The following is a 19,126-nucleotide window of genomic DNA, read 5'->3' as shown; positions in this document are numbered from 1 at the left end:
CTACAGGGGAGCACGGGCTAAGACACACACCCGTGGGGTAAGTTAGGCACACGCAAACACAAGCACACACTGACACACATGAGGCAGTGGGATCAGACAGATGACCACACTCCTCCTCACCACTTGGGACACTGACACACTCATTATAGAGCAACAGATGGCAGAATGGGGAGTGGGCAGTCGCTGTGTATGTTTGTATGTTGGCACATGTTGATGTACATGCTTACACATGTGCATGGCCTTTGAGTTACGAACCATGCAACTCCGACTTTTACTGGCATACGTTGTTAAATAGGTATTGAGGTGGCAAAGAAACACTACTTATTTTGAAATACTGCTGATAGATAGATAGATAGATAGATAGATAGATAGATAGATAGATAGATAGATAGATAGATAGATAGATAGATTATTGATCCTGGAGGAAATTCAAGATATATTGAATAGTATATTTAATAATATATTGAAATCATATACTTTTGAAATCATATAGTCCCAGGCACATTCATATCACTAGCTATGTGTCTTAGCATTTCAGTCACTAAATTTCTGGCTTTACTGAACAGTGTGAACATAACTAGAGGTTAAAGATGGCAAAAATTTGTCACCTTACCTTTGAAGAGAAAAGATATTAACAAAGTTAATAAAACAGTGTTATTTAAGGAGGGTCATTTAATATCAGCTAGCTATCTAAAATTTTGATAGAGTTATCAATATTTTCTCAGAGTTAGAGTCCTCTCTGCGTCTGGAGATTTAAATGTATAAATAAAGTAAATGGTAAAGATGGTTTAGAAAACAACTGTTTTTTCGATTTGACGTAGTAGTTAAGATTAATTGACATAACAATAATGATAGAAAGCTAGTTAGCTAGTATATTGACCTGAAATAGTGTTCATGACGCAGTTAGGAGCTTTCTGAATTAGAACAATGGTCCGTTTTTTTGGGTCAATTTTTAATCCCTCTATTCCATTAGTATAGTAGTATTAGTATAAAGGCATCTTGTTTGCACAGTCGGTCCCCTTTTGGTTCCTAAAGATGTTATACGGTGTGGCATCATAGGAAACACTACAATAATGAATAATAAAGGAAAATCTCTGAGCATGGAAAGGCTTTTTTTTTTTAAAGGTTTTGTACATTTCTTAGAATTACACATTTTATATACATACATTTATAATATATGCAGTACAAATTCTTGTATCTAAAATGTATTTTAAATGCATTTATAGTATTTGCTACGGAAAACAAGTGCGTGCCATATATGGAGAAAATACTGTCCACTCCTTTTTCCTTATCTGTCCTCTACATTCTCTACTCATCTTTTCCCCTCCTTTTCATGTTTGTGGGCAGAGGTGGAGAAAGACAAACTCATTCATGCCAGTCACTATCCGTCGGAAGTGAGGAGGGAGACAGAGAGAGCCCCAGTAGAAAAAGATGGAGGAGTAGAGAGAAACTTGTAAGAATGAAGGAGGTATGGAGGAGTTTGCGTGTGCTAAATTCATTCTCCTTACCAAAAAAGGATTATTACGTATATACCACAATCTGTTTTTTGCTATTCCTATAATTTACTATTTGGATGACAAAGAAAAGTGTCTGGATGTGATATTAATGTGTGCGTGTATGGTGCAGTTTTGTCTTCCACGTTCAAACGCCTCTCACGTCTTCATTCTTTTCCTCTTTTTCCAACACATTGTATTTGGCTGATGAATATGCTGTCAGTCATTCCTCTACTCCCGCATCTACTTACGCAGAACTAAACACAGGCCTGTCATCTCTGTCTAATTCAAACTATTTTAGGTTTTCTTGCGTGCCTCATTGCGTCCCTCACCTATTCCTGCCATTCGTTTATTCATTTGCCTCTATTTTTAAATGGTGGAGATTTGTGTCATATTCTGAGCCTTTTTGAAGCAGATGGGATGAGGCAGAGCGAGAGAGAGAGAGAGAGAGAGAGAGAGAGAGAGAGAGAAAGGCACAGAAAGAGAGAAGGCAGTAAAGTATATTACATTGGTTGCTTTTTTATTTAGTTAGATTTTATTTTTGAGTTTTCCTAAATCTTTCCATGCATTTACAGTAGTTTACTTGAGCTCAATCATCATAAGATGTTTAGAAAAGCTGGTATAAATTGTAAGGCCAAAATTACTTGGGAAAATTAAAATACTAAATATTTAGACAACAGTTTCCAATTTAATCAAGATTATAAATTAAATCCAACATACAGTTAAGCACAGTGGTTTGTAACTGTGAAATGATATTTTATTTAGAAGGATTAAAGGTTTCTATCCCCAGTGGTATTCATTCATTCATTCATTCATTCACTCTTCAGTAACTGCTTCATCTTGGCCAGGGTTTGCAGTGAATCCTTGATACCCTAAGAATAGACCTTGGATGGTAAACCAACAAGGTTAAGGTGTTGGGCTACTGATCGGAAGGTCATGGGTTCGAACCCCAGGTCCACCAAGCTGCCACTGCTGGGCCCCTGAGCATGGCCCTTAACCCTCAGTTGCTCAGTTGTAAGTCACTCTGGATAAGGGTGTCTGCTAAATGCCGTAAATGTAAATGTAAACCAGTCCACTGCAAGGCACCATGCATATACAGTATCTGACAGAAGTAAGTACACCCCTCACATTTTTGTAAATATTTTATTATATCTTTTCATTTGACAACACTGAAGAAATGACACTTTGCTACGATGTAAAGTAAGTGAGTGTGCAGCTTGTATAACAGTGTAAATTTGCTGTCCCCTCAACACACAGCCATTAATGTCTGAACTGCTGGCCACAACTAAGTGAGTATGTCCCGCTGAGTACATCCCTAAGTAAAAACGTCCAAATTTGGCCCAAGGTGTCAATATTTTGTGTGGCTACCATTATTGTCCTGCACTGCCTTAACCCTCTTGGGCATGAAGTTCACCAGAGCATCACAGGTCGCCAATGGAGTCCTCTTCACTCCTCCATGATGACATCACAGAGCTGGTGGATGTTAGAGACCTTGTGCTCCTCCACCTTCCATTTGAGGATGCCCCACAGATGCTCAAAAGGCTTTAGGTCTGGAGACCTGCTCAGCCAGTCCATCACCTTTACAATCAGCTTCTTTAGCAAGGCAGTGTTCTTCTTGGAGATGTGTTTGGGACGTTATCATGTTGGAATACTGCCCTGTGGCCCTGTCTGCTTCAGTATGTCACAGATCATGTTGGCATTCATGGTTCTCTCAATGAACTGTAGCTTCCCAGTGCCGGCAGCAGTCATGCAGCCCCAGACCATGACACTCCCACCACAATGCTTGACTGTAGGCAAGACACACTTGTCTTTGTACTCCTCACCTGGTTGCTGCCACACACTCTTGACACCATCTGAACTAAATAAGTTTATCTTGGTCTCATCTCATCAGACCACAAGACATGGTTCCAGTAATCCATGTCCTTGGTCTGCTTGTCTTCAGCAAACTGTTTTCCAGCTTTCTTGTGCAACAACTTTAGAAGAGGCTTCCTTCTGGGACGACAGTCATGCAGACTAATTTGATGCAGTGTGCGGCATATGGTCTGAGCACTGACAGGCTGAACCCCCCACCTCTTCAACCTCTGCAGCAATGCTGGCAGCATTCATACGTCTATTTCCCAAACATAACCTCTGGATATGATGCTGACCACATGCACTCAACTTCTTTGGTTGACCATGGCAAGGCTTGTTCTGAGTGGACCCTGTCCTGTTAAACCGCTGTATGGTCTTGGCCAGCATGCTGCAGCTTAGTTTCAAGGTCTTGGCAAACTTCTTATAGCCTATGCCATCTTTATGTAGAGCAACAATTCTCTTTTCAGATCCTCGGAGAGTTGTTTGCTATGAGGTGCCATGTTGAACTTCAGTGACCAGTATGAGAGAGTGAGAGTGATAACACCAAATTTAACAAACCTGCTCCCCATTCACACCTGAGACCTTGTAACACTAATGTGTCACATGACACCGGGGAGAGAAAATGGCTAATTGGGCCCGAATTGGACATTTTCACTTAGGGGTGTACTTACTTTTGTGGCCAGCGGTTTAGACATTAATGGCTGTGTGTTGAGTTATTTTGAGGGGACAGCAAATTTACACTCACTACTTTACACTATAGCAAAGTGTCATTTCTTCAGTGTTGTCAAATGAAAAGATATAATAAAATATTTACAACAATGTGAGGGGTGTACTTACTTCTGTGAGATACTGAACATGCTCACACTCTCATTCACACCTATGAGGAACTGACTGTAGCTAGTCCACCTACTGTTTCTGAAGATAAAACTAGGGAACCGAGAGGAATTCCACGCTGACTGCAACCCAAGCTTGGGTTTGAATCAGGAACCCTGGAGCTGTGAGGTGACAGTGCTACCCACGGTGCCATTATGCTCACTTCTACAAAAATGCTCAATTTTATTTATGTCTCATTGAAGTCGCTAATGACTCATTATAAAGAATTTACTCAAAATATTCTAAAACTAAAGAAGTGTATACAAATATATCAAAGTGTTTTCATTTAATTTTGCTTTTAGTCCTTTAAATCAGGTCAGGTTTTTGTACATGTCCACATGTCTATATGGGTTTCCCCAGGCTCTCTTGTCCTCCCACCTAACAAAAATGCATGTAGGTGAACTGGCTACACTAAACCGCATGTAGGTGGGAATTAGTATCGGAATGATACACTGTGTGGACGGGAATCTCTTCCTGGGTGTATTCCCTCCTCAAATTCAGTGTTTCTGCTCCCACTCACCAGGGTTGAGGTGGTCCAGGACCACACACACACACACACACATACACACTCTCTCTCTCTCTCTCCCTCTCTCACGTGTGTGTGTGCAGTGTGTGCATGTGCGCTCTTACTCTCTCTCTCTCTCTCTCACATGCGCTCTCTCTCTCTCTCTCTCTCTCTCTCTCTCTCTCTCTCTCTCTCTCTCACCTGTGTGTGCTCTTATACTCTCTCTCTCTCTCTCTCTCTCTCACACGTGTGTGTGCTCTCTCTCTCACCTGTGTGTGCTCTTACTCTCTCTCTCTATCTCTCAAGTGTATTTGCTCTCTCTCTCTCTCACGTGTGTGCTCTCTCTCTCTCTCTCTCTCTCTCTCTCTCTCTCAAGTGTGTGTGCGCTCTCTCTCTCTCTCTCTCTCTCTCTCTCTCTCTCACACGTGTGTGTGTGTGTTCTATTTTTGAAGTTTTATTACCTGTATACAACTGCTGTTCCTGTTCAGGAAATTTCCCTTCACGCCACTGGGGGCGCTAGTCTCTGTGTCTGCAGTCTGTCACAGCCGTGAAAGCCAAACAAAACAAACATTAAAAGGAAGCGGAAGTACATGCTAGTATCGCTTTATGTGTTAGCATTTTATTTCAGCAAAACTGACTTCATCGATTAAATCCGTCTCCGGGAAAATAATGATGCACAAAATGTGTGAGTTTCGAGCACCTGGAAAACTTTAATCAAATTTACTGTGTGGTTCGTATTACTACAGATGTTAAAAATAGCTGCTTTACATAACTATTACTGTGGTGGGATTAGGGTTTTATCCGAGTTCAGAAAGTTCAAATCAAATTTGTATTAACTAATGAACTCAATGCTGTCGATACAGTTTTCATTTTAAGAGCAAAAAAATCAGTCAGCAAGTGTGTACATGTCTGCATGCATGTGTATTGATTGCACTGTGTGCCCAAGTGGGAGCCATTCAGGGTTCGATTCACCAGTTGACTCACCTGATTCACCTGAACCAGTTGATTCACCTGAACCAGTTGATTCTCCTGAACCAGTTGATTCTCCTGAACCAGTTGATTCTCCTGAACCAGTTGATTCACCTGAACCAGTTGATTCACCTGAACCAGTTGATTCACCTGAACCAGTTGATTCACCTGAACCAGTTGATTCTCCTGAACCAGTTGATTCTCCTGAACCGGAAGACTCAGCTGATTCACCCGATTCACTGATGGTGGTATTGAGCATAGACAGTAAGCTAAATCAGTAAACCGGCCATTTTCTCGGTAAGATGTTTATTGCAGTGTTGACAGCTCTTTTCCTGGGTCTGCTGCTTGTAATGCTTGCTAAAAAAAAGTCTCCAGACTACACTGTTTCTTTGTCATGATCAGGTTACATGAAGGAAGATATTCAGAAAGTATACAATAATATTTACCATATAGTTGAACAGAAAATTGTGTAAAGAAATTACTTACATGGTTAACAAAATTCTATTATTTCTATCAAGAATGCAGAAAAACGAAGAAATTCTCACAATTATTTCGGAAAACACCTGGATGAAATGGTTACCTCCGTGATCATTTTAGTAAGTTCACCAAGGTAATAACTGGACTTTAAAACAAGTTCCTGCAGAAGTTTATGAATGTCTCAAAGTTTTGTTGAATCATGCACAAATCAATAGCTTTATAGTTTGACCTCTTTCTCAAAATGCAGATATAGCTGGAACTATCATTGAAAGACAAGAGAGAACTACGTCTTTGAGCAAGTGGATTGTGTTAATCGCTTCACTGGATATGAACTGGACAGAGCACAGTCTGTGTCTGAATCCTGACCGCAGACTGGACAGTTCATCGCTTCTCATCTGCTTCACTGTTCTAATTACTGTAGGTCTGGACAGAATTCACTTAAATGAAAATTCAAGGTGTGAATACATGCAGAGAACAAATAACATTATGTTAGTATAAGAATGTTCTACCTTTTTTCTAGCAGATGTAGAAGAGCAGTTAGTGCAGAAAACTGTATAATTACACGTGCAAAATTTAAACGTATACCTAATCGTTTTGTTTTGTGTTTACATTTACATATATTTGTTGTATGCCATATGCCGCATTAGTCTATTTACAAATGTTACTATCAAAGGCAAAGTTTTTAGGACTTTCTTTTGGTTCTTGGCAGGTTAATGTAATTTCCTTTAGCTAAGCCGGCCAGTGGTTGATTAGGTACTGTCTCCTTATTATACAGCTTTAATGTAGTATTGTTAATTTCATGTGGCTTATATATGTGAAATCAAGCTTAATTAATGAAATTAAGATGTAGTTCAGTGTAACAAAATCAGCTGTTCGTTTGTAGGAAGATGACTGGAATTATATTCATTAGACTTCTCAAGTTTTCTTTATCTCCTTTATCTTTTCTTGACATTTTAGCTCCCCTGATGGCTAGTGCTGATTCAGGTGATGACTTCTCTCTGACTCCACCCTCTTCAGGGAAGACAACGAAGAAGCAACATAGTTTACCTGAAATCTGGCCCAAAAATGAACACTGTCAGGAGACTGACAACACTTCAGATGGAATGGAATCACCAACAGAGCAGACAGATGGTCAGAGAAGGACGTATAGCTATATGAGCCCAATTAGCAGTGATGCAGATGACATTCCTGAAAAGTCACAGAGAACACATCATGCTAAACAGGGCAAGAATCAGCCTATGAAGAGTTCGCACCAAGAAAAGCCTAAAAGAAGAGGAAGTGACAAAAAGACACAGGACTGTAGTCAACTCAGTCCAGCAAAGAGTGAGTCTGAGCCGCATGAGTACATTTCAGAAGTGTCACAGATGAAAAAGGGTCGGGCAAGAAAGGAAATTATGACGTCACCAAAGGGCTCAGACCAGGTAGCCAAAAATGGTGTTAATGACAAGGCAAAATCTAGAAAGCGACATGACAGTAGAAATGTTTCAACAGACAATGATTCTGAAACGTTCTGTGATAAGTTGACAAAGATTTTACCCATGTCTAGAAAGTCACAAGGAAAGTGTAGAGTGTCTACTGAGAAAGCTGAGCGAGTAGAATACATATCATCTGACTTGGAGAGCAGCGGAGTAAGGAGTTTTAGCATGTCTGAGGAAGAAGACGCTAGACACGATGGAGAGCACCAAGCCAAAAACAGCACCGGAGAATTCCATCGGAGAATCAAGCACAGACATTCAGATTCTGAATCCTTTGACACTGAAGATGAAGACGTGGAAGAGAAGCCAAAAATGCGGCGTGTCAGAGTTATTCCGAAGCAGAAGGATCAAGGTTTAAAAATGTTACTTAGAAAGTCTGATCTTGTGGAGCGGCCCAATGAAGGCTCATCAAGTAAACCTCGAGTTAAGAAAATAGAGGGACGGGGCTCTCGTAAAGCTGTTCCTATTGAGTGTGAAATATGCGGCCGCAGCATCCGGTGCAAAGCCATATTAGAGAGGCACATGCTCACACACACAGGAGAGAAGCCGTTTGAATGTGATGAATGCGGCAAGCACTACACCAGCAGCTCCAACCTGCGCATCCACCAGCTCAGCCACAGCGGCAAGATGGACTACGTTTGTAACGAGTGTGGCCAGAAGTTCACTCACTTGCCGTATCTGAAAAGACACCTGTTGAGGCACTCGGGGAAGAAGATGCACATTTGTGAACACTGCGGCAAAGGCTTTATCCAAAAATACCACCTTTTGCGTCACATAATGGTACACACTAGGCAAATGCCGCATGTCTGTGACAAGTGTGGCATGAGCTTCAACCGTACAGACTACCTGAATCAACACCTGCGCAATGTCCACCTGATCGACAGTAACACACCCAAGGCAAAGGCAGAAAAACTTTACAAGTGTGAGACATGCAATAAATCCTTTGGCAGCCACACTTCACTGGAAACACACAAACGCGTACACACAGGGGCCATGCCATATACATGCATTGTATGCTCTCGCCAGTTCAAACAGTCAAGTCACCTGTATTCCCACATGTTCACACACGCCAGTGAGAAGCCACATGCATGTAACCTCTGTGAGCTGAAATTCACTCGAAAAGGCTACCTGCGAAAGCACAAAGAAAGGATGCACACTGGAGCTGGTGATGCACAAAGTTCCTGACTGTTTTTACAGCATGGTCTACATTTTGAAAAGATTAAGTGAATTCACATTTACAGACTCAAAACAACCCTAGAGAAAGTGACAAAGCAGTTATGTCAGTCATAGGGATTTAATGTATGTGGAAATTGGAAAGGTGCAAATACTTTTTATCCTTTCCATTACAAAGTTTTAGGCAAAGGTTAGAACTTGCCGGTATCAGCACGGCCTCGTAGTGACTTGAGCTCCTGTGTTTAGTCATATACTTTACATTATTTTTGTGAAGAACTCTATTTATTTAAAGAAGAAAATCCGTTTACAACAAACAGATGAAAAACAGATTAGAATATACAGTATGATACAGTATTATTACAGTAAGGATAGACGTGATGGTCTATTACAGCAGTAAGGAGTTGTTAGGTATTGCAGTGGTGGACCAAAACGATTTTTTCTTCCTTTTTTTTCCCCAATTTTGAATGTGTTTGGTTTTGCCCCATGCGTATGAGCTGGATATATAGTATCCAGTACAGATAAGGCTTATACATTCTATTTGTCATTTATTTTTTATAATAAAGTCATTGTATACAACTGTACAGCACAATTTCTGTTAGCATACTTTTTGTCCTGCAGAGAGCAGCATAATGACACACATGCATTTCTCTATGTTCGGTTTACTCCAGTTACCACCGTAGGTTCATTATACCAAGAATTTCTGTGAAGTCATACAAATGTATGTTTTCATATACACCACTTTTTCTGCACTCTATGTTGTAAAGACCCAAAGGCTAGACCTTTCTGTGGATTCAACATGTTAGTCGTCCCTTTTAAATCCTAGACAAGAATTAAACTCAGGCTTAGAATGTCATTAAGTGTACGAATAATAATCATTTTGTCCAAAACCTCCATAAACACAAGACAGTTAATGAAAGACATGAAAATAGCTGATTCTTTACATCCCCACAGTACTCCATTCTAATCAGTACACCTTAGGTTAGCATTTATTTGTCAATAACAGAACAGAGGTTAATCGCATTCCCTTTATGTGCATGCATTTATGTTAGTTGTCTTTATATTATATATTCTATGGACCAATCCTACTTAAGAGGTGTTAGTGTTTTCAGCTTTGGCCCGCTGAGCTGCTTGACGCCGGCAGTGTATGTAAACATAGATAGGATGGATAAAAGCCAGGCAACTCAGGATGGTCAGAGCTACATTCACCTGTGGTAGAGGACAACACATCAACATGAACTCTTCAGATCATTTCAACACACAAACATGAAAACTGTGTCCTTTTCATTGAAGGCACTTTAATTCTTATTTTGCTTATTCCAGGTCAGAATGAAATAGATGTTCTGGTTTGTGTGAATATGAAGAAGTGTGCGAGTGAAATTGAAATGTGTGACTCACAGCAAATGGGTCTCCATTTAGAGGTCCACTGATGATTTCGAAGCAGGGATACTGTAGGAGTGACACCACCGCTGAGAGTGCCAGTAATGTTCCATACAGCTTTCCAAAATGTGCAGGAGGGAACCTTCACAGACACAGTGGATTACAGGAGAAATACAAAAAAAAAGTTTGAGTTTCATTCCACAAACTGACAGGACAAGTATACAATATAGACAAACAACAACATGTAATGTAAATATATAAATAAACTGACATAATGCGATGTGGCGGTACTGTAGTTTAGTATGTAAAATATTATTGCATATTATTAGTGTACTTTTTATATGCTACTACTCTATCTCCTTCCAGACTGTAGAGGGAAGAACAGATGAGGTCCAGAGTGTGTGGGATCTACTAAGATGCAGTATTAAGTGTATTACTCATACACACAAGTATTCAGTTTCTAAGCAGATCGTCTGTCTTTGTTGTTTGTGCATTAAACTCCCATGAGACCTGCACATCTTTACACCGCTGCTATATTCAGTGATGGTGATTGCGTACAATTTATTGTGTAATAAAAATACTTTTTTGTTAGATCATTTTAGGTTAAGGTGAAACTTCAAGGTGATTTTTTTAAAATATATATTTCCAGGGAACTTTAGATTTTACTGTTAGTTGTGTGTTTAATATTAGCTTGTTTAAAATTATAAACCAGGGGGGGCACGGTGGCTTAGTGGTTAGCACGTTTGCCTCACACCTCCAGGGTCGGGGTTCGATTCCCGCCTCCACCTTGTGTGTGTGGAGTTTGCATGTTCTCCCCGTGCTTCGGGGGTTTCCTCCGGGTACTCCGGTTTCCTCCCCCGGTCCAAAGACATGCATGGTAGGTTGATTGGCATCTCTGGAAAATTGTCCCTAGTGTGTGATTGCGTGAGTGAATGAGTGTGTGTGTGTGCCCTGCGATGGGTTGGCACTCCGTCCAGGGTGTATCCTGCCTTGATGCCCAATGACGCCTGAGATAGGCACAAGCTCCCCGTTACCCGAGGTAGTTTGGATAAGTGGTAGAAGATGAATGAATGAATGAAAATTATAAACCTTCCAAAAAAACCATGTACCTACAACATATACTTTGAGAAGGCTCTGAGCTGAATCGGGCTCATGTTTGCACATAAATACAGTCAATGCAGATAATCTACTGTATAATACCAATCAATAATCTTCACTAGTAGACTAGTGATATCACAGTGCCTGAGAAAAGTACACTGGGCTTGAGGAGATCATGGAATGATGAAAATAGGAAGAAATTTGAATGGATTTGAGCATTTCAGCATTAAGAGGAAAACTTCTTTCTTCTGTCTTCAGATGAACTGTTTAATAGCTTACTGCATGTTTATGTTTAAAATTGGACAAGGACTAAAAAAATTCAAATGTCAAACACACAAACAACAGAGACTCAAAAAAAAAAAAACACTAATCGTACCTATGTGTCCTTTAATACACTGTATTTATAATCTGATAGAAATAGCGCACATGCTCAGTGTGTAAATCTGGACTTACGCCACACTGATGAATGCTGCGTTCCCTCCGTACAGGAAGGATCTATTGAGAACCTGTAGTACAAAGGTGAGGTACTGGAGGGGTAGCACAGGAATGGCAGCACACAGGGAGAAGAGCACACACTGCACCACTGTCACAAACAGAGACAATATGGCTGCATTTAGGTCTGCTTCACTTTCACTCTGACCTGCAACACAAACACAGAAAGAGGAGAAAATGTATTAAATCACTGGTGTCTATAAAATATACGTGTGCTAGTGTTTCTGCCAAAATATTTAAAAAGCTGCTAACACAGTATACACAAATAAAGTTATTTTATTTTAAGATTTTACAATAATAAATACACTAATACACTGATAAAATATTTTAGCAAGCAAATTGGTAAGTATTAAACCTGACAATACTTTGATGTAAAAGTTTATAATGATAATATGATTATTACATAGTAATAATAATAATAATAATAATAATAATAATAATAATAATAATACATTATAAAAATAATACATTATAAAAATAATACATTAAAAAACAGTTATCTAACACTTAAAGGTAGGGTCTCCATTGTTTGAAAGCCAATGTTGACATTTGAAATCACCAAAACAAACACCCCCCTAAACCAAATGGGTCCCACCCCTGTTTTGATAGCTCCGGCCCACACATACACCAGACAAGTACTGTATAACCCAATTATAACCCAGACAAGTATTATGGCAGTACCTGTTGGGGAAGCTGACCGAGGGTATATTTTTATCAATAAATGAACTCAATGAGTAATACTATGGTAATACAAATGTGTTTTTGTAGTACTGTGTGTTGTACCGTGAAAGGTTTAGCTCCGTTTCACGCGGAAGACGTTCAGTTAACTGATCCTATATTAACACGGGTCCTGCTTCTTGCCTTATCGTAAGCCTTTCTTCGCTTTCTTTTGTTGTTTTTATCCTCCATGTCAATGTTAAAACCGCTTTCTGCTAATGTCACACATGCGCACTGAAAACTCTCTCCGCCCATATTGACAAGACACGCTTCTTTCTGCTCATTGGCTACACGTTAGTTTTGTTTTTGTTTTGTTTGGTGGCCCGACTCAGTTTTCTGAAGCATTTCTCAAACAACGGAGACCCCACCTTTAAGGAGATTTAAGTGCAGCCTAGTATCATATGAAATCAGCACTTCTGAATAAATATGTTTTGAGTCATGTTTTGTATGTGGTGAGAGAGCCTGATCTTTTCCGTGAGTGAATTCCAGAGACGAGGAGTGGTGCGACTAAATGCTAATGGTGGTTAAATGGGCAGGGTTTTTAATTAGGTGCCTTGATGAATAAGAGCGTATAAGTGAACTGTAAGTGAACAATCCTGACCTTTTTCCCTGGGTTTGTTTTTATTCCGGTCCATAATGAGCCCATTCCAGGGGGCACACAGTATCCCACACAGCTGGGTGAATGCAAATGCATTTGTGTATGTGCTCACTAAGAAAAAAGGGTTCAACAGAATTAAACAGTTAGAATATTTGTTGACGTACGCGTACGTGTGTGTGTGAGTATGTGTGTATGTGTACCGAGGCTGGGGACACCAGCTGTTAAGTGGTTGAGAAAGGGGTTAAGAGTCCCAATGAACAAGTAGTGTCTAAGCTGCATGATTGACAACCACAGCAGATGCCATAAGAAGAACCAAGATAAGATGCAGCTTTTGAAACTTCGCTCTGAAAGACACAATTGAATTTAGTCATGCTTGAAAAATATTTTTTTCATTTGAAAATGAGGACACAGATCTGGACCTCATTAATTTTATTTTTGAACCTGAGACAATGCTAAGACATTTCCTAATTTAAGAGGCATTCTTCCATAGACTTAAGAAGTATTATTGAGTCTCTCTTCACCTGACGTGACTGGATTGTTAGTGTTGGTAGATTTGTCTGTGTTAGCTGGAGTCTCTGTAGCCTCATAATTCTGGATGTTGTCCTTGCCATTTACTTTTTCTGACTCACTAGAAGTCTGAGCATTCCCACATCTCAGCCTGCAATATAAAACGAAACACTGAAACTGATTAAATTATGCAATCAGGCATTTTAAAGAAAACTTCCTAATTTGAAATATAACTTATATCAACACGATGCTTTACAAATATAAGTTGTGTTTAGAGGTGTGTATCAAGTATTCAGGAGCAGGTCACATTTATTTACACAGGAATTCTGGCCAGATCAGGTCGCATTTTTGAAACAGTTTGATGCAGTATTAAATTAAATTTAAAAAAAATCGTAATTATTGCAGGTGTGTACAAACAAAATAATTGCAAGAGCAAATGGAAGCTGTAATTGGCTAAATCTTTTTAGGAAGTGGGCGATATATTGAGTGATACACCTCTAGAAACGAGAGCTTCAAGACATGATCAATAAGCTTAAGGACAGAAACAGAACATCTGTCCCTAACCCTAACCCTAACATTTTTGGTATCTCTGCAAAATAGTAGTATAAGCAGAATAAACAAAATAATTTCTCCACATGTGAGAAATAAAACTTTTTTTGGCAATTGTGGTTTACCCATAGGTGTATTTCTCGGGGAGAGGGAAGGGGATGTGCCTGCGAGGCATCAGTAGGAAGGTGCGAATAAGATGAATGACACTGCAACAGGACAAGAAGATAAGGGAGTAACGGAGAGACACTCCATCTTCATAAAGTAGCTAAGGAAAAAAAAATCCCACATCATCATCTTCATTTTCACTGTATCATGTGATATCAGATTATCACAACATTTTACATCACACAGTTTCATCATGTATATGTATATATTTTGTACCTTGACAATAAGGAAGACAGCTGAGGAAGAGTCAAAAGCTCCATTATATAGAGTGATGACAGTGGACCGATGGGATCCGAAGAGATTTCCCACCTGTAGAGCAAGTGTAAATTGTGTGTAAGGGAGTATGATTGTGCTGAGAGAACAGCTAATCATCATGATCTTATAGGATCCAAACACAAGACCTGTATGAAATGGTGTGTGACCTTCTGGACTTATTCTTTCTTTAACACTATTCTTTAACACTATTAAAGCACTGCTCATTCAAATGATATACTAAAATCTCAAAAATAATTAATTTTTGTCACATACCCCATCATACAGTACTTTATAAGGTTAAATGATTTTTTGACTGTCTGTGTCATAAAAATACAATGAAATAGAATGAAACTAGAATACATGCTGATGAAAGGTCTATGGCAGGAGCTCATTCATTGTAAGAAGAGAGATTAAACTGGAACAATTTGGCTGATCTCAAGGATTTCATTATTTTGTAATCAAATAAAAAAAATAGTTTCAGATGGGTCGTACTGACTGAGTATCTGCAGCCCACTACGGTATCTCAATGAATACATGCAAGTATCATACTTTATAACATTCAACCTTATTCCTTTTCAGCCACTTTACCATTCTCTATAACCTAATGATTAAAAAATCTTCATAGAGGTCTCAGGTGCAAAAAATGGTAACTCCATCTGATGTAATAGAATCCAGAGCTAGGAAAAGACAAAAACTAGCCTGCTCACAAGTACGATCAAATAAACGAGCAAAGTGTTTGTAAGTTTTATAGACAAAACCTAATAAGGACAATTTTGAGCTACCAAAATGAATGAGTTGACAGACCTATATTTGTTAGCTACAAATTGAGAAAATTAATAAAATGGATTAAATATCTATCTATCTATCTATCTATCTATCTATCTATCTATCTATCTATCTATCTATCTATCTATCTATCTATCTGTTACTGTTCCAACTAAGGGATGTTTATATAAGCTAAAGATATTACTAGGTATTGTATGGGACTTATAAATATTGTTCTGAACGCTGAGAAAAAAAAATTATTAAGAACGATTGAGTCAGATTAAAATTCATAAAAGTAACACCTGCATATTAGTGATTAAGAGAAGAATTCCTCCAACAGCAATAAGAGCCAGAGCAGGGTAGAGGATGACTGAGAGTGCTGAAAGAGAGGAGAGATTATACTGCTCACAATTCTCAAAACACAAAGTCTGTGATTTCCAGTGAATATAAAACACATCTGCACATCCATGTTAAAATTAGAAAAGGATGTGTATAATTACTCTATCAGGATATTATCCATTTTTATTTTTTCCCTAGAATGATTGTTTTCTTGTTGTTTTCACTTTAATACATATTGCAATTTCACAATAAAGCTGTAAAAGGTTCTGACATGATTTATAAACATGGGTGTGTAGACTTTTTATATTTATTGTACGAGCACGCAGGTACATACCTCTACTAAACTGACAGCTTATAATAACAATTACATTACAAATTCCAATTATATAATTACTTTTGTGGAAACTGTAATTAAAAACTATGAAAGCTGTTACAGTTTTTTAATTAGTGTGTTGTTTTATGTTGTACAGTGTTGTGTGGATTAATATTCAAGTGGTTGGATCAGCTCCAACTGATCGACTCCATGGACCTTTGGTTCTCCGGCAAGGGCTTTGCCAATTCTGCTCATTCTGTTTTAACTGTTACGTGTATTTCTCTTACAAATATTGAGATTTTTCTTGGAACTAAATGTCATTTGTCAATTACAGCCTCACCAGCATTTGAGAAGGCTATCATCAAGGTCCCGGACGTGTAGATAGATCTAAAGTGGAGGAAAGCACAATAAAAAAAGAAACATGCAGTGCATGTAGATTAGAGTGAGGTGGTAAGAATAAGGGGCAGCACCTACTAGTATATATACCTACCTATTAGTATAATTACTTAAATACCAGTAATTAAAGTAATTAATTACTTTAATTACTTAAATACCAGTAATTAAAGTAATGAATTACTCATTTTCTTGTCATTTTCTGAACCCTCAAATTATACTCCATTAGTGCCACAACTTTGTCCTCTCAGTCTCTTAGTGTTTCTTGAGCTATGTGTATCTCTGCTCTGAGCTACATGGCTCCAGCTACAGTATATGGCTGATCTATGTTACCCAGATTGCATTGGCTTAAACACACACACTTCACTGCAAACGTATTTCTTTACACATGGCAAATAAAACACTTGAACCCTAATGCACAAACAAAGCATACATAACTGCTATTAAGTTACTAAATCACTGTACATAATACCTTCAATCAGTACTTTTTTTTGCTCCCTCTGGTTAATGCAAGGCAAACAAAATGTACTAAACCTTTCTCTCCTCCACTTGCACCTTCACCCCCATACAAAGAATTCAAACAATTTCTAAATCTCTCCTCTCTCTTGTCTCTTATTATACATTACATTGATTTCTGGCAGAGATTTAGCACCTTGCAATATAGAAAGAACTCCACGAACCATAAGCAGAATGAACTCCATGAGCAAACTAACTGAGACCAATTTTATGAATGAAATGTCATTTGTAAAATGTTTTAAAAGATCCCTTTTTTCGCTATTTTCAAATGTTTGAAATAAAGGGTAAAGCATTTTACGCATGTGCATTTGGTCACTGTTCAAGCATAAAATACCAATTAGCCCCATTCTTGGTGTTAACGTTCTTTGTGTCACAAATGTGTGTCAAGATATCTTGAAATACCAGATGGGACTGCTTTTGAACATGCAAATTATTTCTCTTTATGTGATTGTTAAAAGCATATGAAACATGATTCATCTATCCATCTATTTTCTGTACTGCTTATCCTAAACAGAGTCGCAAGGAACCTTAAGCCTACCCCATTGTACTTGGTGCACAAAGCGGGGGACACACTGGATAGGGTGCCAATCAATAGCAGGACACAATCACATACATAATCATTCACACACTACAGGCATGTCTTTAGACTGGAGGAGGAACCCTATTAAAAAGGGGCAAGCTCTGTCCAGACAGAAAGGAGGTGCTAACCACCAAGCCAACATACATTTTTATTCATAAAAGGGCCGGTTTGGGTTGAGACCTTTATTGGAATGAGAACCCAAACCCACATGACAGCCCTTTATGATTGCAAAAGTAAACCTGTCACTTTAGTTTTGTTCTATATAGCATGTAAAGTGTGTGTAAAAAATATGTGAAATCTGGCGTTTTAAAATGGCCTAAGACACATTATAACAAATCCATTTGTTATAATGTATCATTAAGTCCCAAAGTGGTGGTCTGTCAATGATTCTTATACATAAACATTGTATTTCATCAACATTACTTTTATTTAATACTGGCTTAAGGTTTTATTGTGAAATTGCTTTGGTTATTAACAAAAAAAATCTTTAAAATGATTAAAAATACTTACTGAACTATATTTTATGTTATACATTTTATTTCATTATTTACATTTCACAAAAATCACTGATAGCGTTATCAAGTAGGACTCACATTCCTAGAAGTCTGGTAACCGTGGTGCCAAAATAGTCAAATACGAAACCATTGGGTAGAGTCAAGAAGTTGTTCATGAATGAGGCGACAGTGAAGATAATGGAGAGCTGTTCATCCTGTTTAGTGCATTCTAAGAAAATACACAGGACACAATAGGTCATACTGTATATTAGGGTACTTGCATGGCAGTACTTAGTGTGAGTGTTGTACCTTTGGTAATGTTCTCATTTACTGTGCTGTTCACACACAAGTAGCTGAAGTAGCCATCGCTTTTGAGCACAAAGACCAGCGAGGCCCATCCAAAAAGGATGCCAGCGAAGCACAAACACTCGACCAGGCCTGAGATCAGTGTGAGCCAATAACACACTTTTGTTCCAGTGGCAACCATCCTGACACACTTTCAATCACACAAGCTTCTTCCCTTTCTCTCTTACTGTGTACTCCTATGAGAAGTAGAAACAATCACAAAAGTAAAATATAATATAATATTTTTTTTTATTTTATAATAAAAAAAGATCAGTGTGAGCTAATAACACTTATAATAAAATAAAATATACCAAGCCATAAGAAAAACAATTAGAAATCTGTACTTTACCTATTGTACTGTCTGTACTGCTGAACATATAACCTGTTGATTCACTCTGCTACTGTGGTTTTGGCTCCGCTCATCTTCATTTATATAACCTGTTGATTCACTCTCATACTGTGGTCTTGTCTCTCTTCGTCTCCATTTATATAAACTCTCACTCCCTCTTTTCCTCTCTTTCTCTAGATCCTCCTCTTCCCCTTTGCACTTTTTCACATCAGATTTGAAAAAAAAAAATACAAAATTTTGAAAGGAGTTGCTTTTTTAATCTTCACATGAGTACCTGCACATGTGGAGAGAAAAATGGAAAGTATTTTCTTATCTCTGAGGTACGTGTAAAGTGACTCTAAATGGAGCATACTGTGCATAAATACACAAGAACAGAACATTGTGAAACAGGGTTTGAACAAAAGAGTCCCACACACTATACACATCAGAGGCAAGCAAGTGCCTAATGTGCAATTACA

General features: G+C 38.5%; 2 protein-coding genes across 4 annotated transcripts; one reads left to right on the top strand and one right to left on the bottom strand.

The window, feature by feature from the left end:
* The first annotated feature begins 5,262 nt into the window (after positions 1–5,262).
* On the top strand, positions 5,263–9,397 carry LOC132855507 (zinc finger protein 37 homolog). 3 transcript variants are annotated; one of them, XM_060884488.1, is made up of 4 exons: positions 5,263–5,407; positions 6,210–6,287; positions 6,416–6,623; positions 7,126–9,397. In XM_060884488.1, exons 3-4 carry the CDS (start codon positions 6,611–6,613, stop codon positions 8,826–8,828), a joined length of 1,716 nt encoding a protein of 571 aa, XP_060740471.1. In that variant the 5' UTR covers positions 5,263–5,407; positions 6,210–6,287; positions 6,416–6,610; the 3' UTR covers positions 8,829–9,397. The 3 variants fall into 3 exon arrangements, with proteins under 3 accessions (XP_060740471.1, XP_060740473.1, XP_060740472.1); XM_060884490.1 differs by having other exon boundaries at positions 6,210–6,301; positions 6,416–6,585; XM_060884489.1 differs by having other exon boundaries at positions 5,281–5,405; positions 6,210–6,301.
* Positions 9,342–18,819, bottom strand: slc43a3b (solute carrier family 43 member 3b). Its single transcript, XM_060884493.1, has 13 exons — positions 18,669–18,819; positions 18,284–18,516; positions 18,074–18,203; positions 16,332–16,378; positions 15,642–15,718; positions 14,536–14,628; positions 14,280–14,419; positions 13,620–13,756; positions 13,299–13,442; positions 13,102–13,209; positions 11,745–11,931; positions 10,212–10,335; positions 9,342–10,022 (listed from the first exon to the last, which is right to left on the bottom strand). Exons 2-13 carry the CDS (start codon positions 18,459–18,461, stop codon positions 9,903–9,905), a joined length of 1,485 nt encoding a protein of 494 aa, XP_060740476.1. The 5' UTR covers positions 18,462–18,516; positions 18,669–18,819; the 3' UTR covers positions 9,342–9,902.
* Between the last annotated feature and the right edge of the window lie 307 nt (positions 18,820–19,126).

Source organism: Tachysurus vachellii, chromosome 13, assembly GCF_030014155.1.
Source record: "Tachysurus vachellii isolate PV-2020 chromosome 13, HZAU_Pvac_v1, whole genome shotgun sequence".
NCBI lineage: Eukaryota > Metazoa > Chordata > Actinopteri > Siluriformes > Bagridae > Tachysurus > Tachysurus vachellii.
The sequence above is the reverse complement of the archived record's forward strand: the minus strand, read 5'-3'. Positions and strand labels throughout refer to the sequence as shown.

Coding starts and splice junctions, on each gene's coding strand:
- slc43a3b (XM_060884493.1), bottom strand. CDS start 18,461: ATGGTTGCCACTGGAACAAAAGTGTGTTATTGGCTCACACTGATCTCA. Junction 13,757..14,279: donor CCCGAGAAATACACCTATGG/GTAAACCACAAT, acceptor TTTATATTGCAG/GCTGAGATGTGGGAATGCTC. Junction 13,443..13,619: donor TAACAATCCAGTCACGTCAG/GTGAAGAGAGAC, acceptor TGTGTCTTTCAG/AGCGAAGTTTCAAAAGCTGC.